Genomic DNA, 23,474 nt, shown 5'->3' on the forward strand with positions numbered 1-23,474 from the left:
TGCCTACTTTTTTTTTTTTTTTTTTTTCTAGAGACAGGATCCGCTCTATCACGCAGGCTGGAGTGCAGTGGAGCCATCATGGTTCACTGCAGCCTCAAACTTCTGGGCTCAAGCAATCCTTCCACCTCAGCCTCCCGACTAGTAGCTGGGGATTATAACTGCATGCCATCCTACCTAGATAATTTTCTAATTTTTAATTTTTTTTTCAAGAGATAGGATCCAGGCTGGTTGTGGTGGCTCATGCCTGTAATCCCAGCACTTTGGGAGGCCGAGGCAGGCAGATCACTTGAGGTCAGGAGTTTGAGGCCAGCCTGGCCAACATGGTGAAACCCCATCTCTACTAAAATTACAAAAAGGAGCCAGGCATGGTCGGGGGGCGCCTGTAGTCCCAGCTACTTGTAAGGCTGAGGCAAGAGAATCGCTAGAACCCGGGAGGCAGAGGTTGCAGTGAGCCAAGATCGGGCCACTGCACTCCGGCCTAGGCAACAGAGAAAGACTCCGTCCCCCACCCCCGCCACCACACACACACAAAGAGATAGGATCTGGCTCTCTTCCCCAGGCTGGAGTGCAGCAGTGTGATTATCACTTACTGCAGCCTTGACCTCCTGTGCTCAAGCAATTCTCCCAAGTAGTTGGGAATACAGACACCTGTCACCACACTCGGCTAATTTTTAAAATTTTTTGTACAGACAGGGCCTCATTTTGTGGCCCAGGCTAGTCTAGATCTCCTGGGCTCAAGTGATTCTCCCTTCTCAGTCTCCAGAGTTGTTAGGATTATAAGAGAAAGCCACCACACCCGGCTGTGGGTTATAAATTCTGTCCCCCTCCAACAAGCAAATAACAAACAAACAAAAAAAAAACCCACACTCAGTTACAGAGTGACCTGAGTCTTAGTAGTAGCATTTTAATGGCAGCAGCCCCAAGAGGAGAGTGAGAGTCTGCTCTGCCCCCGGAGCAGGGGGCTTGGGCTTGGAGGGGCCATCCCAGCAGACCTAACCATCCACCTCCTTCCACTGAACTGAGGCCAGGAAAGTGCGGATTTCCATGGGTTCCAGCGTGATGTTGGCCGGGTCCAGCTGGTAGGGAGTTTGGTGGGGTGTGGGGCCTGGAGAGGTGTGGGGGAAGGAGGAGTGAGGGGGTGCAGACTTCCTCTGACTTACCCCACTATGCTTCCTCCCCTGGTTCTGGACACAGCTGCACATCCCCGAATCTGTCTCCAGGGCCTCAATCCCAGACTCCTAACCTGCTTCCCCAGCCCTGAATACACTCCCAGGTCCAATGCCTGGCCACTGTCCTCATACCCTCAATCTGACCCCAGGGGTGATGGACACCCTCCCAGAACTAGACACGAATGGGGATTTTCAAATCTTGTTCTAGGGAATAAACACCACCCACAAACCTCAAGACCCATTCCCAGTTTGCCATACCCATTTCAGATCCGTTAAGCCCTAACCTGGATCTGGACTCTGCCCCCATACCCTCATGATCCTTTTGGGTCCTGGCCAACATCCCATGCCTCACACATTGCCCCCACCTGCCGGCCCCAGGTAAGACTCCACCCCTTCCCTACCCCTGACCAGGGCCCCACCTGTGTTTGTTGTCCACTTGAGCCTGGAGGCTGCCTCACGGAGCTGGTTGGCCACCAGCGTGGTCTCCTGCAGGCGGGTGATGGTGAAGGTGGAGAACAGGTCCTGCGGGGAAGGGGATGGGCCCAGATGAGTTGGAGCAAAGCCAGGTTTCCCTTCTCTCCCTCTTTCTTGCCTCTCTCCGATCTCCTTCTCAATTCTGCCCTTCTCACCCTCAAGTTCAAGGTAACGGGGGCGCTCAGGTTACGTCCGGAATCCTCTCCCACGGCAAACTGGTGCTCCAAGCGCAGCAGCAACATCTCGGGGCCCCAGCTAGCCAGCGTGAGCAGGTGCACCGAGGGCGGCAGCTCCCTGCGCAACCCGGAGAACTGCGGGAGAGACGGCGGGGCTGAGTTTGAGGGGGCGGGGCCTGGATGGAGAAGGGCGGGGCTGAGCCAGGTCAGGAGGCAGGGCTAGGTTGTAGGGGCGGGGTTTCGCCGGAGACGGGTAGGCTCAGCCGAGAGGAGAGGCCAGGGCCGTGACAGGGAGGGCTGAGCCAATGGGGAGATGGGTCGGTCCTAAGCTTAGGGTTCGAGTTCCGACGGAGTAGAACTGATGTGACTTGAGACTCTGGGAGTTATGGCGGGGCTGAAGCCGCGGGGAGGGGTGAGGCGGGACAGAGCCTGGGGGAGGTGAGAAGGTGAGGGCGGGAGCGGGGTTAAAGTGAACGGACGGGGCCGGAGGTGAGGAGGTGGTTTAGGGGCCTGAGCTACAGCTGTGCCTCTACCACAGTCCAGGCGGGTTGGGAGGGGCGGGCACTGGGCGGGGACTGTCCAGGGGATGGGGCTGGCCCGAGGGTTTGGGGCTAATTAGGAAAATCTGCAACCAAACCCGGCTCCCTGGTAGACTTCATTCCGGTCCTCTCTGCCCACCCCGCTGCCCCTCACCTGCGTGCGCGGAGGAGCCCCGAGATTGTAGGCGGCGCCGCCACCCGGGGCCAGCACCACCTGCGGGGCCAGGACCTCCTGCTCGGCCAGGAGCCGGTGCTCGGCAGCTGCAGCCTGGACTGTGTCCAGCAGCACCAGGTGGCGCCCTCGCACCCACGCCCCCGACCCGTTCTCCATTAGTGGCTCCGAAACTCCGCGTTCATCGTCCTTCAGCAGCCTTCGGTGCACCTGGGGGGAGAGTGGCCAGGAGGGGGTGAGAGTCGTGGGTTTGTGGGTGTCCTTGGGCTAGAAACTGGGTAAGGGCGTGTGGGAATGTCAAGAGAAATTAAAGGGTGGGAGGAACAGATGATGAGGTGAGGGTCTGGTAGGGCAACCCCAGCAGAGGCAGGATCCAAGTAGGCATGGGAACCAGGCCGGAGGGAGGTAAGTGCCTAACAGGGGGACCTGGATATGGCACGTCAGAGCCTGGAGGGAGCCTGGGTAGGAAATGGAGAAAAACGGAGAGGAAAAGTCGCACATAGAAATGGAGTCCTCGGCCGGGTGCGGTGGTTCACGCCTGTAATCCCAGCACTTTGGAAGGCCGAGGTGGGTGGATCACCTGACGTCAGGAGTTCCAGACCAGCCTGGCCAACATGGTGAAACCCCATCTCTACTAAAAATATCAAAATTAGCCAGGCGTGATGGTGTGTGCCTGTAATCCCAGCTACTCGGAAGGCTGAGGCAGGGGAATCGCTTGAACCTGGGAGGCAGAGGTTGCAGTGAGCTGAGATAGCACCATTGCACTCCAGTTTGGACAACAAGAGCAAAACTCCATCTCAAAGAAAAGAAAAGAAAAAAAGAAAAGAAAAGAAAGAAACGGAGTCCTCAGCTTAGTGGGGCCTGAAAGCAGAGAACTGGGCCAGAAACAGCCTTCAAGGTCCAGCAGGGGGCCAGGTTGGGAGGACCCTGGCTCGGATGGGGCTCTGACCCACTCACCATGAGCTCCAGCGAGCCATCTCTCAGGCTGCTTCCCCCCTGGGAGCGGTCAGTCAGCACAGTCAGCTGCATCTTTCCATCCTGGGGGTTGAAGGGTGAGAGTGGAGGGCAGTCAACCCCAACCCCAGGCAGCCTTGAGATGCTGCAGATAAGGGCTGATTCCCTTTCTATCGAGGTGGGGAGGTGCAGGGTGGGGGAGAGCTACCGTAATGTAAATCCGGGTGTTGACTGGATAGTAGTTTCCTGCCACGGGCTCCGTCTGGTTCAGTTTCCAGGTGGGTCGATAATCCCGCCTGTGGTTGGGGGTGAGCTGGTCAGGCTTGGGGTCTGGCTCCCCCGCTCTTTTTTATATTATTATTATTATTTTTGAGATGGAGTCTCGCTCTGTTGCCCAGGCTGGAGTGCAGTGGCGTGATCTCGGCTCATTGCAAGCTCTGCCTCCCGGGTTCACGCCATTCTCCTGCCTCAGCCTCTCGAGTAGCTGGGACTGCAGGCGCCCGCCACCACACCTGGCTAACTTTTTGTATTTTTAGTAGAGATGAGGTTTCACCGTGTTAGCCAGGATGGTCTCGATCTCCTGACCTCGTGATCCGCCCACCTTAGCCTCCCAAAGTGTTGGGATTACAGGCATGAGCCACCGTACCCGGCCTGGCTCCCCCACTCTTCACTCTCCCTTCATCCTCTGTCTCCAATGCTCATGTAATCAGCAAACTCCCCCATCAACCCTGGGCCCCAACACACCACAAACAACCCCCTCAGTGCTCTCAGTCACCCCCTACCTCCTCTCCAGGATCTCCCGGCCATTGCTGTCTGTGTAGAAGCGTCCCTTTGTCTCCAGCGGTGTGTCAAAACGGCTAATGACCTCCTTCCCCCAGGTGTCACTGTACCCAATGGGATGGCAAAGTTGTGAGCCTTGGATAAACCCCACTCTGCCCTTGCTTCCACACCCCTCTCCCAGCCTGTGCCACTCACCCCACAGGTATCGGCCCCACCGACCACTCCAACTCCAGATGCCGCTGTCCTGGGTACAGGCGAACCACCTGGGAACACCAGGCTGAGAAGTTCTGGTGTACCTCCTGCACCAAGGGCGTCTGCAGGCACACGGGTGAGGTGGGTGTCAGCCTGTACCTTAGCAGAGGTGAGTCCTACAAATGTCCCCTCACCCTGGCCATAAACCGCATTAAAGCCTACATCAGGGTCAACCTTTAGTCACTGCCACATAATTCTTTTTTCTTTTGAGACAGAGTTTTGCTCTCTTGCCCAGGATGGAGTGCAGTGGCACGATCTCGGCTCACTGCAACCTCCGCCTCCTGGGTTCAAGCAATTCTCCCGCCTCAGCCTCCCAAGTAGAGGGATTACAGGCACCTGCCACCATCCCTGGCTAATTTTTGTATTTTTAGTAGAGATGGGGTTTCTATCCATGTTGGCCAGACTTGTCTCGAACTCCTGACCTCAGATGATCTGCCTGCCTTGGCCTCGCAAAGTGGTGGGATTACAGGCATGAGCCACCGCACCCGGCCTCTTTTTTTTTTTCTTTTTTTGCTTTTTTTGAGACAGGGCATCACTATGTAGGCACCTGATCAGCAAATGCTCCCACCTGGTCTTGAACTCCTGCACTCAAGCGATCCTCCTGCTTCAGTCTCCCAATGTGCTGGGAGTACAGGCATGAGCCACTGCACCTGGCTTGCCACATCACTCTTGAGTGTGGCATAAATGCCTCCTGTTCACCATTGCCCCATAGAATAGGATTCTAGCGTGGCACACGGCTACCTAGGATAAAGACTACATTGTCCAGTCTTCCCTGAGGCTATCAGTAGCTGAGTGACCACAGTTTGCCCCATAGAAAGTGATCCAAGTGGTGTCAACAATGTTCCTTGCTCCTGTCCCTCTGCTACTGACTCAAATACAGATGTGGCGGTTGGAGCTTTAGCAGCCATCTTGGACCATGAGGTGGAAACTGAATACTGGAGAAGGCAGAGCAATGAGATAGAAGAGGAAGTCCTGGGTCATTATGGAACTACCCCACCTTCTCTGGACTAACAGCCAGACTGTTTGTTAGAAGAAAAGAATCTTCTATCTTATTCTACTCACAGTTAATTTGGGTAACTCTGTTAGAACAGGCACAACTGTATATCCTAATACAGTGACCCAGATATGCAGACATTCATTTAAAAGGGACTCACATGAAATTCGAGGCTCTTGAATGTGAACAAATGTAAGTTTTGCCATCTATGAAAGTCAAACATCAATGAGAGGCCCTGGGAACCCCCTGTCCCTAGCCAGATGCACCCACAAGCATTCACCCTGAGACTCACGCAAACCCAATCAATCCAAGGGTGGACTCTCAAATATCCACTCCAGATATAAGCTCCTCTTACTACAGACTTTGGTGAATTCTTCAAGCAGTGATATTTGGCTCTCCTGATTCACAGGCCAAGTGGGAATGCCCCGCCCCCGATTTCTAAAACTAAGTATGTAAATGTCCACAGCGGATGAGAATGGCTTTGTATGTGTCCTACGGGGAGACTCTGATACAACCAGCCATGAATATCAACTCTATGGGAGGACCGTCAAATATTCCCCCCGCTGATCTGTGGGTCTTAGTCCACTGATCTGAAGGAAAAGTAAATCCTCCCCTACCCTCACGCTACACATGGCCCACCACCCTCCTGGGCTCCCTAACTCCCCCATTCCCAACTGCCCACTCATCATTCCTAGTCCCTGACCTTCACCAGGCGGATCTGAGCCCAGCGGCTCACAGGCAGTGGTTTCTGTTGGTTGGGTCTGAAGATGTAGGCACCTGAGGCCTGGTCACTTTCGTTGTCACCTATACTGGCGTTGTACCTGGGGTTGGGGGAGGTGAGAGTCAGGTAAGGGGCCCTAGCTCCAAGCTGAGCATCACCACCCCACCCTCAGGCCTGGTGATCCTCCCTTACCAGAAGAAGGTCTGGCGAACAGGCAGTAGGAGTCGCTGATTCATGTTCATAATCTCCATCAACAGCCCTGTGTCAGGATCAAACGTTGCCCGGATGTGCTGGGCAGAGAAGGGTCCACAGATGGGTTTGTGTGTGTGTGTTTGTGTATGTGTGTGTTTTGTTTTTTTTTTTGTTCGTTTGTTTTTTGAGACTGAGTCTCACTCTGTCGCCCAGGCTAGAGTACAGTGGTGCAATCTTGGCTCACTGCAACCTCCACCTCCCGGGCTCAAGTGATTCTCGTGCCTCAGCTTCCTGAGTAGCTGGGATTACAGGCGCCCGCCACCCTCCCTGGCTAATTTTTGGATGTTTAGTAGAGAAGGCGTTTCAGCATGTTGGCCAGGCTGGTCTCGAACCCCTGACCTCAAGTGATCTGCCCGCCTTGGCCTCCCAAAGTACTAGGATTACAGGCATAAGCCACCACGCCCAGCTGGACCTTTTTTTTTTTTTTTTTAAGACGCCCAGGCTGGAGTGCAGTGGCGCAATCTCAGCTCACTACAACCTCAGCTCCCTGGGTTCCAGCAATTCTCCTGCCTCACCCTTCTGGGTGGCTGGGATTACAGGTGCAAGCCACCACGCCTGGCTAATTTTTGTATTTTTGGTAGAGACGGGGTTTTGCAATGTTGGTCAGGCTGGTCTCGAACTCCTGACCTCAGGTAATCCATCCGCCTTGGCCTCCCAAAGGGCTGGGATTACAGGCGTAAGCCACTGCATCCGGCCTGGGTTTGTTTTGTTTTGTTTTGTTTTGAGACTGAGTCTTGCTCTATCGCCCAGGCTGGAGTACAGTGGTGTGATCTTGGCTCACTGCAACCTCTGCTTCCCGGGTTCAAGCAATTCTCCTGCCTCAGCCTCCCGAATAGCTGGGACTACGGGCACATGCCACCATGCCTGGCTAATTTTTGTATTTTCACTAGAGACGGGGTTTCACCATATTGGCCAGGCTGGTCTCGAACTTCTGACCTTGTGATACACCTGCCTCAGCCTCCCAAAGTGCTGGGATCACAGGCATGAGCTAATGCGCCGGCCCCTTTTTTTTCAATTTAAAGTTTTTTTAGGGCCAGAACTTTGGGAGACCGAGTTGGGTGGATAACCTGAGGTCAGGAGTTTGATACCAGCCTGGCCAACACAGTGAAACTCTCTCTCTACTAAATTAAAAAAAAAAATTAAATTAAATTTGTTTTCTAGAGATGGGGTCCCACTGTGTTGCCTGGGGCTAGTCTCCAAGCCCTGGGCTCAAGCAGCCCACCATACCCAGCCATTCAACCTGATTTTCTCTTTTTTGTTTGTTTTTGAGACAGAGTCTTGCTCTGTCCCCCAGGCTGGAGTGCAGTGGCATGATCACTGCAACCTCCCCGTCCTGGGTTCAAACGATTCTCCTGCCTCTCCCTCCAGAGTAGCTGGGACTACAAACATATACCACCACGCCCAGCTAATTTCTGTATTTTTGGTAGAGACCAGGTTTCACTATGTTGGCCAGGCTGGTCTCAAACTCCTGACCTCAGGTCACCTGCCCACCTCAGCCTCCCAAAGTCCTGGGATTACAGGCATGAGCCACCATGCCCACCCCAACCTTATTTTCAATCTCACCACCTCTTACCACCTCCGTGGCCTTCCAGGGCTAGTGCAGTCAACCCCTTCCAGGTGCCGGCACTTCCACACTGGCTCCCTACAATCTGTTCCCCACAACAGCCAGAGCACACCTGTGATACCCTAAGTCCCATCAAAGCCCTCCTCTGCTGCAGACCAGGGCTTGGGCATCTGATGTGTGAACCACAATGCCAGAACTCACAAGACTTTTAGAGGCCTGTGGGAATGTTTTAACTTCTTTTCTTTCCTTTTTTTTTTTTTTTCAGACGGGGTCTAGCTCTGTTGCCCAGGCTGTGGAGTACAGTGGTGCAATCTCGGCTCACTGCAAGCTCCGCCTCTCAGGTTCACGACATTTTCCTGCCTCAGCCTCCTGAGTAGCTGGGACTACAGGCGCCTGCCACCACGCCCAGCTAATCTTTTTGTATTTTTAGTAGAGACGGGGTTTCACCGTGTTCGCCAGGATGGTCTCGATCTCCTGACCTCGTGATCCACCCGCCTCGGCCTCCCAAAATGTTGGGATTACAGGCATGAGCCACTGTGCCCAGCCTCTTTTCTTTCATTTTAATAAAAATATAAAAAAGATGTTTTCTTCCTAACATGAACAGTCCAACTACAAAACTTCTTTTATTTTATTTTTTGAGACAGGGTCTCACTTTGTCACCCAGGCTGGAGTGCAGTGGCATGATCTCGGCTCACTGCAACCTCTGCCACCTGGGCTCAAGCAATCCTCCTTCTTCAGCCCCCAAGTGGCTGGGATTATAGACATTACCACCATGCCCAGCTAATTTTTTGTATTTTTTGTAGAGACTGGGTTTCACCATGTTGCCCAAGCTGGTCTCAAACTCCTGAGCTCAGTAGATCCACTCACCTCGGCCTCCCACGGTGCTAGAATTACAGGTATAAGCCACCATGCCCGGCCTATTTTATTATTATTCTTTTCAGACAGGGTTTCGCTCTGTTGCCAGGATGGAGTACAGTGGGATAGTCACAGCTCACTGCAACCTCAAACTCCCCAGCTCAAACCTCCCATCTGGGCCTCCAAATTAGCTGGGACAACTCCTGGGCTCAAGTGATCCTCCTGCTTCAGCCTCCCAAAGAGCTAGGCTTAGACACATGAGCAACAATGACTGGCAAAAGCCAAAGTCTTCCTTTTGGTCCTCAAGGCCCTCAAGGTCTGACCTGTCACCCGTTCACCCTGCTTCAGCCACACTGGGTTCCTTGTGGCTCCTGGGATTCTGCACACTCTCCTGCCTGAGGGCTTTTGCGCCTGTTATTCTCTCCCCACCTGGATCTCTCTTCCTCCAAACAGCCACATGACTCCTTCCCTCAGGTCATATCTTAAATGTCACCTTTATCAGGAACACATTCCCTGAAAACTGCAAACCACCACCTGCCTCCAGCTCTGACCTATCTGTCAAGTGTCACCCATGATCACACTGGGTCCTCATAACAATCCCAGGAAAGGACACTGAGGCTCCAACAAAGGTCACTTGCTCAAGGACACACAATGATTGGAGTGGTGACAGGAGGTCATGAGCCTAGGAACCTGCTGACCCAGAGTCCACACAGCTTACCATGACACTTCAAATTTGTCACAGGAAAGGGGATTGAAATGGGGTCTCACCTCATTTTCGATGGTTAAAGCAGGGGACCAGGATCTCCTGGGGATGGGCTGGGGTGCGCGGGCCTGGGGCTTCCAACGAGGCACCTGGGCTACTGAATAGGTGCTGAAGCCCAGGGCGGGCAGTGAGGCTGAGAACAGCAGCTCCGGAGGGTGCGCCTGACTGTCTGAGCTGGGATATATCACCACCTTGGATAAAGGAGGAGGGAAACTGAGTCAAGAGTACCCACGGAAAGCCATACATGCATGGAGACAACAAACTCAAGGAAGGAAAAGAGTCCTGAGATGGGGAAAGGAAATGGAGGTGTGTGTGGTGGTGGGGGGACAGTCAGATTCCAAGGAAATGATTGCAGAGAAGATTCACCAGGTGGAAAAAAACCCACTGGGAGGGCAGAGAGACTATGGAGTGAAGGAGTGAAGTAGGGGAGTGAAGAAGGAAGTAGGGGAAGAAACCGTCAAGGCAGGTTCTCAGGAGAGGAAGAGGTTTGGGGGAGGACGTTTTCTGGAATGAAGGAGATGTCCATAAACAGCAATAAATTTTCCTGGGGGAGCAGGGTATTAAAATGGGGGACCAGCCAGGCACGGTGGCTCATGCCTGTAATCCCAGCACTTTGGGAGGCCGAGGAGGTTAGATCATGAGGTCAGGAGTTCAAGACCACCCTGACCAACATTGTGAAACCTTGTCTCTACTAAAAATACAAAAATTAGCCGGGCGTGGTGGCGCATGCCTGTAATCCCAGCTACTCGGGAGGCTGAGGCATGAGACTCACTTGAACCCGGGAGTCGGAGGCTGAAGTGAGACGAGATCGCGCCACTGCACTCCAGCCTTGGTGACAGAGCGAGACTGTCTCAAAAAAAAAAAAAGGGGGCCGGGCGCGGTGGCTCAAGCCTGTAATCCCAGCACTTTGGGAGGCCGAGACGGGCGGATCACGAGGTCAGGAGATCGAGACCATCCTGGCTGACACGGTGAAACCCCATCTCTACTAAAAAATACAAAAAACCAGCTGGGCGAGGTGGCGGGCGCCTGTAGTCCCAGCTACTCAGGAGGCTGAGGCAGGAGAATGGCGTGAACCCGGGAGGCAGAGCTTGCAGTGAGCCGAGATCTGGCCACTGCACTCCAGCCTGGGCGGCAGAGCGAGACTCCGTCTCAAAAAAAAAAAAAAAAAAAAAAAAAAAAAGAGAGGATCACTCACAGGAGGCAGATGTTCCCAAGGGGAGACTGATATTAAGGGGCAGAGGGAGAAGATACAAGAGCGGGGAAGAGATATGTATGAGTGGGAGGTATTCATGGAGGCAGGCGGTATCCATGAGGGCGACGAGGAAATGCCCATGTGGGAGGGGTTCCAGCGGGGGAATATTCGTTGTCTGGGCTCACATCGCTGGGTACTGTCCTGCCATTGGGGTCCTTCACAACGAAAACGCCTTCGCTGACCGGCAGCCGTACCATCCAATTCACCTTCCGCCCCAGGGGATTATAAACGATGACCTGGAACTGGGGGGGCGGTCAGAGAGGGCACGGGTCACAGCAGGCCTTCTCCAAACCCACCCACTTTGCACAGAAATGCCCCTGGGTGGTCCTGGTACGGTCACAGCCCATCACGCCAAGCCCCCTCGAGATGCGTTGGTCTCTGTCCTGACCCAGCGTCGCAGCCCACGTAATTTCACTCCAGTATAGTCCTCCAAAAACATTTTCCAACTACCTCCTCTAAAGCCCATCTGCCCAAGATCCACCCCTCCCGTCCCGGCTCACGCGCGCCGCCGTCTGGCTGAGCGGGCAGATGCTGATGTTTAGCTGTCGGCAGAAGGTTAAGTGATCTTTGAAGCCTCTGAGCCGCGCCAACGCGTTGCTCAGGAGAACCTGCGGAAGAGCGCAAAGGGACCAGTGGGTTCTGGACGCCTGGCCTATCTGACTCCTTCCCTCTCCTCTCCGGCTCCGCCCCGTTCCGGTCTGTGTCCCGCCTCCCTCAAGACTCGCCCCACAAGCCCTTCTAGCCCAGCCCTGCTGCCCTTGACTATGCCCCATAGCTGTCTCGGCCTCCTCTTGCCCACGCCCCGCCTCCTTTTCCCCTCCAAGGCCCCGCCCCGTTACTGAATCTTTCCCTGCCTCCTACAAGCCCCGCCCCCACGAGCCCTTGCAGCCCGCCACACCGCTCTCGGTTACACGTCACACCTGTCCCTGTCCCTTCTTTCCCAGGCCCCGGCCCCGCCCCTTCGTGTCTCCACCCCCATGTCTCCCAAGTCCCGTCCCGCGCACCTCGCAAGACCCCCAGCCTGCAGCAAGCTGGCGTGCGTAGTCGTCTGCCACGTGCTGGCGGGAGGTGCCACTGACAGCGTCGTGATGCTGGAGCACGGCCATCGCCTTATCTGCTCATAGACAATGAGTCCGGTGAGGTTCTGGAGGACTCAGCTCAGACCCCAAGGGGAAGCAAAAGGTCCGGTGCTGGCGGGCAGGGTTCTTAGAGCCTTTAAGAAGGAACTCGAGGACGGCCGGGCGCGGTGGCTCACGCCTGTAATCCCAGCACTTTGGGAGGCAGAGGCGGGCGGATCACGAGGTCAGGAGATCAAGACCATCCTGGCTAACACGGTGAAACCCCATCTCTACTGAAAATAGCCGGGCGTGGTGGCGGGCACTTGTAATCCCAGCTACTCGGGAGGCTGAGCCAGGAGAATGGCGTGAACCTGGGATGCGGGGCTTGCCACCGCACCCCAGCCTGGGCGACAGAGCGAAATGGCGTGAACCTGGGTGGCGTGGGCGCCACCGCACCCCAGCCTGGGCGACAGAGCGAAACTCCGTCTCAAAAAAAAAAAAGAAAAAAAAAAAGAAGGAACTCGAGAGGGGCGGCCTGGGGTGGTTTCCAGCTTCAGCCGCAAACCTCTTCCTCTTTTGGGCCCAATGCTTACTGAGAGGTGCACTGTCTCCTGAGCCATAGGGTCCCACGTTGGCCGCCAGGCCCACCAGCGCCTCCAGCTGGTTGCACACCTGGAGGCAGAGGGGTATGTTGGGGTGCCCAGGTCGGGCCTCGGGGCTGTGTGCCCCCTCTAGCCCGGCTCCTACCCACCTGCAAGAAGTTGTAGCTGAGGCGCTCGTAGCGTTTGAGGGCCGGCCGACTAGAAAAGTAACCGGTCCAGAACTGGTGGGGGCCATCGGCGTAAGGGAAGAAGTCGTCATGTTTCACTGACCTACAGCGGCAGGGGCATTGAGGGCAGGGTCATGACCCACGGGGCATGCCAACCCCCCCAAGCTCCCCAGTTTCCCCAAATACCAGGTGAGGTTGGCCTTGTTCAGCTCCCAGAGGTAACAAGCGGGGGTGGAGTAGAGAACATGGACACTGCTTCCTTTTGCCTGCTGCTGGGGGAGGCGATGGAGTGAGCCCTCGGGAGTCCGCACCTTCCCGGGGGCCCACACTTCCACACATGTGTGCACATTCATGCATCCCATAGGTTCAGTTTCTCTAAATACACATTTGGTAGCCAAGCCAATGGTCGGATGTGAAAATGAATTTTGGCTGAAGTCAAACATGACCACTAGCCTTTTTAAAAAGGATTTCGGAGATGCAAGAATAAACCTGAAATTTTACTAAACTTTTACAATAATTCCAACTTTATTATTAAAAACTTTTGTGGAAAAACTAAGTGTGACATTATAGGGCAGGAATAATCGTTTTGCAGGACCATCAGATTATTATCAAAAGACACAAATTTTTTTTTTTTTTGAGGCGGAGTCTCCCTCTGTCACCCAGGCTGGAGTGCAGTGGCCCAATCTCGGCTTACTGCAAGCTCCACCTCCCGGGTTCATGCCATTCTCCAGCCTCAACTCCTGAGTAGCTGGGACTACAGGCACCCGCCACCACGCCCGGCTAATTTTTTGTATTTTTTAGTAGAGACGGGGTTTCACCGTGTTAGCCAGGATGGTCTCGATCTGACTTTGTGATCCGCCCGCCTCAGCCTCCCAAAGTGCTGGGATTACAGACGCGAACCACTATGCTCGGCCTAGACACAATTTTTTTTTTTTTTTTTTGAGACGGAGTCTCGCTCTGTCGCCCAGGCTGGGGTGCAGTGGCCAGATCTCAGCTCACTGCAAGCTCCGCCTCCCGGGTTCCCGCTATTCTCCTGCCTCAGCCTCCCGAGTAGCTGGGACTACAGGCGCCCGCCACCTCGCCCGGCTAGTTTTTTGTACTTTTTAGTAGAGACGGGGTTTCACCGTGTTAGCCAGGATGGTCTTGATCTCCTGACCTCGTGATCCGCCCGTCTCGGCCTCCCAAAGTGCTGGGATTACAGGCTTGAGCCACCACGCCCAGCCTAGACACAATTTTTATAATGAATGGAGGTGCACTTTCACCTGAGCGAGGTGGAGGAAGAAGAAAGTGACCTATATGAGGAAAAGGATGTTTGTTTTGCACGTGCTGTGTCCCCAGTGTATACAGTAGGTACTCAATAAACTTTTTTTTTTTTTTTTGAGACTGAGTCTCACTCGGTCGCCCAGGCTGGAGTGCAGTGGCACGGTCTCAGCTTGCTGCAACCCCTGCCTCCCAGGTTCCACCGATTCTCCTGCTTCAGCCTGCCGAGTAGCTGGTCTTATAGATAAGTGCCACCACGCCCAGCTAATTTGTCGTATTTTTAGTAGAGACAAGGTTTCACCGTGTTAGCCAGGCTGGTCTCGAACTTCTGTCCTCAAGTGATCCGCCCACTTCAGATTACAATCCCAGCACTTTGGGAGACCAAGGTAGGCAGATCACTTGAGGACAGGAGTTTGAGACCAACCTGGCCAACATAGGGAAACCCTGCGTCTATTGAAAATACAAAAATTAGCCAGGGTTGGTGGCACATGCCTGTAGTCCCAACTACTTGGGAGGCTGAGGCAGGAGAATCGCTAGAACCCAGGAGGCAGAGGTTGCAGTGAGCCAAGATTGTACCACTGCACTCCAGCCTGGGTGACAAAGCAAGCCTCTAGCTCAATAAACAAACAAATAAATAAATAAATAAACAAAATTTTAAAAAGAAAAAATAAATAAAAATAAATGACATAAAAGAGCTGTTTTGGTGAAATAGCAGTGCAGGGAGCGAGTGGAAGGTGGGGATGGAGATTGCACTGCAGTGAGGACAAGATTGACGGGAAGGGGTGCCTGAGATGGGAGAGGGGAGACAAGTTTCTGTGCTGATGAGAGTGACTGTGCACACAGCCACAGCCACAGGCCACTTAGTGCGAAACACTAACACATCTGTATTGGGTAAAATGATAACTGCCCAAAAGTGTCCATGTCCTGATCCCCAGAAGCTATTACTACGTTAGATTACATGGCAAAAGGGGGATTAAGGTTGCAGATGTAATTGAGGTTGTTCATCAGCTAAATTTAAAGTAGGGAAATTAGGCCATACAGTGGCTCAAATCTGTAATCCCAGCACCTTGAGAGGCCGAGCGGGGTGGATCACGAGGTCAAGAGATCGAGACCGTCCTGGCCAACATGGTGAAACCCTGTCTACTAAAAATACAAAAATTAGCTGTGAGTGGTGGCACGCGACTGTAGTCCCAGCTACTTGGGCGGCTGAGGCAGAAGAATCACTTGAACCTGGGAGGCAGAGGTTGCAGTGAGCTGAGAGCACGCCACTGCACTCCAGCCTGGGCGACAGAGCAACACTCCGTCTCTGAATAAATAAATAAATTAAAATGTGGAAGAGGGAGGCAGAAGAGGTGAGAATGAGAGAAAGGGATGTGATTACAGAAACAGGGTCAGAAAGATGCTGTGTGGCTGGCTTCGAAGATGGAGCCAAGAAGAGACTTTGAATGTGGGCAACTTCTAGATGTTGGAAAAAGCAAGGAAATTGTATTCTCTCCTAGAGACTGCAGAAAGAACACAGCCTTGCCAACACCTTGATTATAGCCTGGTGAGACTCAGGCTGGAATTTTTTTTTTTTTTTTTTTTTGAGACAGAGTCTTTCTCTGTGGCCCACGCTGGAGTGCAGGGGTGTGATCTCGGCTCACTGCAACATCTGCCTCCCGGATTCAAGCAATTCCTCTGCCTCAGGCTCCCAAGTAGCTAGGATTACAGGCGTGCACCATCACAGCTGGCTAATTTTTGTATTTTTAGTAGAGACAGGGTTTCACCATGTTGGTCAGGCTGGTCTTGAACTCTTGACCTCGTGATCTGCCCGGCTCAGCCTCCCAAAGTGCTGGGATTACAGGTGTGAGCCATCACGCCCAGCCTCATGCTGGACTTCTTACCTACAGAACTATAAAACGATGTATTTCCATTGTTTTGAGCTGCTACGTGTGTGGTCATTTGTTATAGAATGACCACAATAGAACAATAGAAAACAAAGACAGCACTGAGAGCTATGCACATGACACAAGGCCCCCGGATGCAAGTGCACATGTGCACAAGGGTACCACAGGGTAGGCACACTGACCTGCGCGTTTACCAGCCGGATGAGCTTGTCAAGGTTCTTGAACCACATGTTGGCGTTCTCATACTGGAAGTCCGAGCCCATGGTCATCACAATGTGGTTGGTGCGGTAATGCCGGCCCTGCAGGCAAGAGGGGAGTCCTGAGGCCAGAGGATCCTGGGCCATCCCTGTGTATGGCTGTGTTTTGATGTATATGGGGTCAAGGATGTTGGGTGCACATACAGGCATGGGTGGAGGTATGGCACATGGGAGCGTGGGGACACAGATAAAAGTAGCCACCGGTTGTTGAGCAGCTCTCTTGGACCCACTACCTAGAAGAGGGCATCCAAGCACCATGCCATGTTATCTCTTGCCCAGCCTATGCTATCTCTTCTAATGAGGAATGCACATAAATCCAGGAGGGGGGCATGGTGATGGTGAAGAGAATAGCATCTTCCTTCAAGGGGCATGAGAACATAATTACAGGGGCTCACACTTGTAATCCCAGCTGCTCAGGAGACTGAGGCAGGAGGATCGCTTGAGTCTAGGAATTTAAGACCAGTCTGGGCCACATAGTAATACCCTGTCTCAAGAAAAAAAATATTAATCTGAAACAATTTTTTTTCTTTTTTTTTTTGAGACAGAGTTTCACTCTGCTGCCCAAGCTGGAGTGCAGTGATGTGATCTCGGCTCACTGAAACCTCCACCTCCCAGGTTCAAGTGACTCTCTTGCCTCAGCCTCCCAAGTAGCTGGGATTACAGGCATGCACCACCACACCCAGCTAATTTTTATATTTTTAGTGGAGACAGGGTTTCGTCATGTTGGCTAGGCTGGTCTCGAACTCCTGACCAGATGATCTGCCCGTCTCGGCCTCCCAAAGTGCTGGGATTACAGGCATGAGCCACTGCATCTGGCCATCAATTTTTTAAAAAAAGGGAAAAAAAAATTTTTTAGGAGACCGTGTTATGCCAGGCATGGTGGCTCACACCTATAATCCTAGCACTTTGGGAGGTCAAGGCAGGAGGATCACTTGAGCTCAGGAATTTGAGACCAGCCTGGGCCACATGGTAAGATGTTGTCTCTGTGAAAAAATAATTTTTTTTACTTATAAAAGTGTTAAAGGCAGGCCAGGCGTGGTGGCTCAAGCCTGTAATCCCAGCACTTTGGGAGGCCGAGGCGGGTGGATCACGAGGTCAGGAGATCGAGACTATCCTGGCTAACATGGTGAAACCCCGTCTCTACTAAAAATACAAAAAAAAACTAGCCGGGCGTGGTGGCGGGTGCCTGTAGTCTCAGCAACTTGGGAGGCTGAGGCGGGAGAATGGCGTGAACCCGGGAGGCGGAGCTTGCAGTGAGCCAAGATCACGCCACTGCACTCCAGCCTGGGAGACACAGCGAGACTCCGTCTCAAAAAAAAAAAAAAAAAAAAGTGTTAAAGGCTGGGCGCGGTGGCTCATGCCTGTAATTCCAGAACTTTGGGAGGCTGAGGCTGGTGGATCACAAGGTTAGAAGTTCGAGACCAGCCTGGCCAATATGGTGAAACCGCCTTTCTACTAAAAAGACATAAAACTTAGCCCGGCATGGTGGTGGGCACCTGTAATCCCAACTACTCGGGAGGCTGAGGCAGGAGAATCGCTTGAACCCAGTAGGTGGAGGTTGCAGTGAGCTGAGATTGTGCCACTGCACTCCAGCCTGGGCGACAGAGTGAGTCTCAAAAAAATAAAAAAGGAATTCTCAATAAAAATGTTAAAAATAGACTGGGCACAGTGGCTCACGCCTATAATCCCAGCACTTTGGGAGGCTGCGGCGGGCAGATCACCTGAAGTCAGGAGTTCAAGACCAGCCTGGGCAACATGACAAAACCCTGTCTCTACTAAAACTACAAAAATTAGCTGGGCGTGGTGGCGGGTGCCTGTAATTCCAGCTTCTCAGGAGGCTGTAGCAGGAGAATTGCTTGAACCTGGGAGGCAGAGGTTGCAGTGAGCTGAGATCATGCCACTGTACTCCAGCCTGGGTGACAAGAGCAAGACTCTGTCTCAAAAAAATAATAATAAATAATAAATAAATAAGAATGTTAAAAATAGAGGCCAGGTATGGTGGCTCACACCTGTAATCCCAGCACTTTGGGAGTCCGAGGCAGGCAGATCACTTGAGCTCAGGAGTTTGAGACCAGCCTGGACAACATGGTGAAACACCATCTCTACTAAAAATACAAAAAATTAGCTGGATGTGGTGGTGTGCGTCTGGAGTCCCAGCTACTTGGGAGGCTGAGGTGGGAGAATCGCTTGAATGTAGGAGGTGGAGGTTGCAGTGAGCCGAGATCGTGCCACTGCTCTCCAGCCTGAGTGACAGAGCAAGATTCCAGCTTAAAAAAAAAAATTAATTAAAAATAAATTAAAAGTAAAGAGGCATGGTGGCTCACGCCTGTAATCCCAGCACTTTGGGAGGCCAAGGCAGGTGGATCACTTGAGGTCAGGAGTTCAAGACCAGTCTGGCCAACATGATGAGACCCCAGTGCAAAAATACAAAAATTAGCTGGATGTGCTTGTTTGAACCCAGGAGGCGGAGGTTGCAGTGAGCCGAGATTGCACCACTGCATTCCTTGAGACAGAGTAAGACTCTGTCTCAAAAAAATTAAAAATAAAGATAACGTGTTAGGGGGATGCCTGTACCATGGGAAGGGCTCATTGCTTTGTATATACCGGACTTGAAGGTTCTGGACACCAGGGTTACCTGGGCAGTGGCCACATTTAGGAAGTAATCGACCAGCTCCTTGGCGTTGTACTCGGGGCTGCGGGGGTCCTCTACCACTGGCTGATCGACACACAGCACATCCCAGCACAGATTCATTGGCGGGTTGTAACCGTTGGGAAGTACACCTGCAGGTCACACCAGGTTCAAGGGTTGGCCCATCACCCAGACCTGCCGTGGTTTCAAAGCCTGCCATGTCCCACCCAGGATGGGCTTCAGCATTTGCATCCCAGTGCAAAAGGAAATGCAGAGACTTTGTTCCCAGAATATAGAAATTCCAGGACAGTGACAGCAGAGCAGATATCAAGCCCAGGGCCCTTCTGAGTGTGTGGCACCATGGCTGGCCCTGCCCTCACCAAGCCCCCTCACCAGTGAAGAGGTCTGCGATCGGGGGCTTCAGGCTGGCACTGGCCCGCCACACCTGCTCCATCTCTAGCTTCTGCATCCGTACCCACTTATCTTGATAATCAAGGCGCCCGAAGAAGAAGCCGTCAAAGCCCATCTGGGGATGGGGGAGGAAAAGGCAGTGTGAATGAGCGCCCAGCCCTCTCACCACCAAACTCCCCTTTGCTTGGGAGGGACAGGTCAGAGCACAGGTTAAAAAGCAGAGCTAAGTCAGTATGATGGCTCTTGCCTGTGATCCCAGCCTTCCGGGAGGCCAAAGCAAGAGGATCACTTATACCCAGGAGTTTTTGAGACCAGCCTGCACAACACAGACAGACTGTCTCTACAAAAAACTTAAAAATTAGCCAGGCGTGGTGGTGCGCTCTTGTAGTCTCATCTACTACGGAGGCTGAGACAGGAGAATCGCTTAAATCCGGAGATTGAGGCTACAGTGAGCTAGGATTGCACCACTGCACTCCAGCAGGATGATAGGGATGTATCAACAAAACAAAACAAAAAAACGTAGGGCTGAAACAGAGCGGCCTCCAGCTTATTTCCAAGCTTGAGGAAGTTTCAGAACTCACTACCCTGGGCTAGCAGGGAGAGGGCGGGTCCAACATCAGAAACCAGGTTCACCTCCCCAGCGCTGTCAAAGCTCAGAGCAGGCCTGACTCCAGGAATGAGGTTCCCCCTTCCACAACCTGAGGATGGATGGGGTCTGAGCACAGGTAATGAAGCTGTTTTTAAGGCAGCCTAGGCATCCACTTGCCACCCAGTTTAGGGAGGAGCCATGATCCTAGCTAGTGGGTGGGGCCAGAAGACGAAAGGGGGCCTATTAGGGGAGAGGGTGGAGTCAGCCGGAGCTGGGTCCGCCTGGGGCTGGGCATAGCCGGCTGAGGCCAGAGCTCAAAAGTCACTGGCCTTACGGCCTCACTCAAGGGGCAGGGCTTCAACAGGCTTGGGCCTGGTCCTTGTGAGATTGCAGGGAGAGGGCGGGGTTTGAGTGGGCGAGGGAGGAGCCAGAGTGAGTGAAGAGGTGGGCCCAAGAGAGGTCCCGGGTCGCACCTGCGCAAACAGCGAGGCCTGCTCCCGAGAGTGGCCGAAGGGGTCAATGTGCCAGGCCACACGGGGTCGCCCGTCACTGCCAAATGTGTCCTCCAGAAAGCGCAGCCCGAGTGTCATCTGGTCCACGATGGCACCGTAGTGGGTGGCTGCCTCATCGTTCATCACCCAGCCACCGTTGGCGAACTCCAGGCGCCCTGTGCCAGGACAGGCAAGGTCGGGGTCAGTGGTCACAGCCAGGAGTGGGACCAGGGTGGGTGATACTGGGAATGTGAAAGCCTGCCTGTGCACTCATTTCTGGCGGAAGGAGAAGAGGGGTCGCCCCCAGGCCATAGTTCCCAGATAAGGGAAAGAGGCCCCCCTGCATGGCAGGCTTCCCAGAGGATGCATGGCAGATGGGGCCTTGTGGGATGTATAAGAGTTCTCGGCTAGGCCGGGCTTGGTGGCTCAAGCCTGTAATCCCAGCACTTTGGGAGGCCGAGACGGGCGGATCACGAGGTCAGGAGTTCGAGACCATCGTGGCTAACACGGTGAAACCCCGTCTCTACTAAAAAATACAAAAAACTAGCCGGGCGAGGTGGCGGGCGCCTGTAGTCCCGGCTACTCGGGAGGCTGAGGCAGGAGAATGGCGTAAAAACCCGGGAAGCAGAGCTTGCAGTGAGCTGAGATCCGGCCACTGCACTCCAGCCTGGGCGACACAGCGAGACTCCGTCTCAAAAAAAAAAAAAAAAAAAAAAAAAAGAGTTCTCAGCCGGGCGTGGTGGCTCACGCCTGTAATCCCAGCACTTTGGGAGGCCGAGGCGGGTAGATCATGAGGTCGGGAGATCGAGACTATCCTGGCGAACACGGTGAAACCCCGTCTCTACTAAAATACAAAAAATTAGCCGGGCGTGTTGGCGGGCGCCTGTAGTCCCAGCTACACGGGAGGCTGAGGCAGGAGAATGGTGTGAACCTGGGAGGCGGAGCTTGCAGTGAGCGGAGATCGCACCACTGCACTCCAGCCTGAGCGACAGAGCGAGACTCCGTCTCAAAAAAAAAAAAAAAAAAAAAAAAAAAAAAGAGTTCCCCAAATGGAGAGTCCAGGCAGGCGGAGCGATATGCATGTTGCACAGCTTGCACATGGCATGATAAAATCTCAGAAACCAGAAATGCAGAAGCAGAAGCTGGGCTGGGCTTCCTCTTTTCACTTCCTTGGGGCAGACTCACCCTGGCGCACAAGGTCTCGCACGACTTCCCGCATGGCATTTGTCTGCTGGTGCCACCAACGGGAGAAGAAGGCAATCTCCACGTAAATGAAGCGACGGGTGGGATCTGCCAGCAAGGCAGAGATGACCGAGTCCAGGATGTACTGCACACCGGCGTGCTGGATGTCATTCTTGACTGTGGATAACAGGGATAAGGCTCTCAGGGCACAGCAGAGCCAAGGGGGTTATTCCTAGACACAGGAGCCCAAGTCCTGGATCTTAGGGTGACACTGGCTCCACCCTAATGTCCAGGACCCAGAAGGGATTACACGGACCATGGGGATCCCAGGGACCAGTCCCCATCCTCTACTCACTTCCATAAAAGTACTGGTCCACGGTTTTGAGCCAGCCTACGTCATCATGTGTGTGAGGCACCAGGTGCACGTTCAGCATGTTCGGCTGCACTGTGGGGCATGTCTGCACAGGGACCCCAAACACACATACCTTGTCAATAACCCCGGATGTCAGGGGCTGCAAAGTAAGTCTTGATCTAGAGGTGAGTGACTCAGAGAGGCCTGATCTCGCCTATGTGCCGAGGAGGCCAGGCCCTCCCAGGCAGGACACACACATACATAGTTGTGCTCACAGATACAACCCCCACTTTGCACAAACCCATAGGGCAGCTCTCATTCACACTCTGGGAAAACAATAATAGAAGTAGCTGACGTTTGTTCAGCACTTGCCAACAGCAGACGGTCACCCTGGGAGGTGGGGTGATGTTATCCTCAGTTTCCAGATGAAGGCACTGGGACTCAGAGAGGATAGGTGACTTGCCCAGCGTCACACAGTTAGGAAGTGGAAGAACTAGGCTGGAATTTCAGGCAGACTCTAGAGTCCCAGCTCTCAGCCCGCACCTCCCCCCACACATACACTGCTCACCTCCTGCCACCTCCTGCCCCTCCAATCCCACAGTTAAGTGCAGGCAAAGTCCAGGCAAGCATCCCGGAGACACAGGGGCAGGTACAATCAGACACAGTCCCATACTCAGATGCGCACAGCCAGACCTCGCAGTGACTCAAAGCACGCACTAAGACCACACTGTCATATCATCAGCCATTCACTAGACACCCGCAGGACAGACCCACCCACACCTCTAGACTGTATTTGGTGTTTCACTCTGCCTCCTGTACGTTTCCGCTCGGAGGCCCCACTCACCTCGTATCCCCCGGCCCGAGCACCGGGAGCCGCCAGCAACAACAAAAGGAAAAAGCAGAGAGGCGGGAGCGGTGGCCGCAGGGCGCGGGAGATGGTCCAGGGGCCTGCTGCGTCCAGGCAGCCGCGAGCGCTGACCCCCGCAGCCGGCGCGTAGGCACCCATGGCTCAGCAGCTTCCTCCTGGGGTTCCACAGCCCTGGAAAGGCCGAGCAAACGCCCCGCCCCGAGACCCGGCCGGGCCAATCGGGGGGCAGGGGCGGGGCCAGGGCGCGGTCTGGCGGCTCACGGGACAGAGGCTGTAGCACTCGGCAATCCCGGGGGTCCTCATAGGAAGGTAGGAAAATGCCACCCTCAGGGCACTTGTTGGGCTAACGGTGACTTTGACGTCTCACGGGCTATAACGAGTCTTGCAATGCTTGGAATCCTGGAAGGACCTAGCTTGCCTAAGAGGAGGATTTGATAAGAGTCCTATACTGTGGGGATTGGGACGTTGGGTAAGTACCCTTGGAGTACCGGGGATGGGATCCAGCCTGGTTGAGAAGGATCCCTGGGTGTTCCGGAGAGGAAAGGGGTTCTGATAAGTGGGGAAAGACCCCGAGTCTTTCACGCCTTTCCCAATTCCTACCAGTTCATTCTCTGATAGAAAACAAAGCCCAGGCCAGGGGCAGTGGCTCAAGCCTGCAATTCCAGCACTTTGGGAGGCCCAGGCTGGTGGATCGCTTGGGCCTGGGAGTTTGGGACCAGCCTGGGCAACATGGGTTGTTTTGTAGAGACGGGTTTGAAAACACAGAATTTGTAATTTTACACAAAATGCAAAAATACAAAAATTA

General features: G+C 53.7%; 1 protein-coding gene across 2 annotated transcripts; it reads right to left on the reverse strand.

Moving 5' to 3' along the window:
* Positions 1-884: 884 nt before the first annotated feature.
* On the reverse strand, positions 885-22,849 carry LOC105467373 (mannosidase alpha class 2B member 1). 2 transcript variants are annotated; one of them, XM_011717020.3, is made up of 24 exons: positions 22,646-22,849; positions 21,805-21,907; positions 21,453-21,626; positions 20,250-20,443; positions 19,170-19,302; positions 18,783-18,928; positions 16,073-16,189; positions 12,931-13,013; positions 12,727-12,847; positions 12,569-12,647; positions 11,922-12,031; positions 11,418-11,525; positions 11,043-11,159; positions 9,671-9,856; positions 6,424-6,521; positions 6,214-6,331; positions 4,460-4,578; positions 4,267-4,368; positions 3,693-3,780; positions 3,488-3,568; positions 2,513-2,740; positions 1,799-1,954; positions 1,589-1,691; positions 885-1,105 (listed from the first exon to the last, which is right to left on the reverse strand). In XM_011717020.3, exons 1-24 carry the CDS (start codon positions 22,805-22,807, stop codon positions 993-995), a joined length of 3,039 nt encoding a protein of 1,012 aa, XP_011715322.2. In that variant the 5' UTR covers positions 22,808-22,849; the 3' UTR covers positions 885-992. The 2 variants fall into 2 exon arrangements, with proteins under 2 accessions (XP_011715322.2, XP_011715275.2); XM_011716973.3 differs by having other exon boundaries at positions 12,931-13,016; positions 22,646-22,832.
* Between the last annotated feature and the right edge of the window lie 625 nt (positions 22,850-23,474).

Source organism: Macaca nemestrina, chromosome 20 (assembly GCF_043159975.1).
Source record: "Macaca nemestrina isolate mMacNem1 chromosome 20, mMacNem.hap1, whole genome shotgun sequence".
NCBI classification, from domain to species: Eukaryota; Metazoa; Chordata; class Mammalia; order Primates; family Cercopithecidae; genus Macaca; species Macaca nemestrina.

Bases quoted from the DNA above. Each gene is read 5' to 3' on its own strand.
- LOC105467373 (XM_011716973.3), bottom strand. From the start codon at position 22,807: ATGGGTGCCTACGCGCCGGCTGCGGGGGTCAGCGCTCGCGGCTGCCTG. The intron at 11,160-11,417 runs GTGAGCCGGGAC...CCGCCCCCCCAG, and splicing joins TCAGCCAGACGGCGGCGCGC to TTCCAGGTCATCGTTTATAA. The intron at 4,579-6,213 runs GTCAGGGACTAG...GTGTGCCTGCAG, and splicing joins CTCAGATCCGCCTGGTGAAG to ACGCCCTTGGTGCAGGAGGT.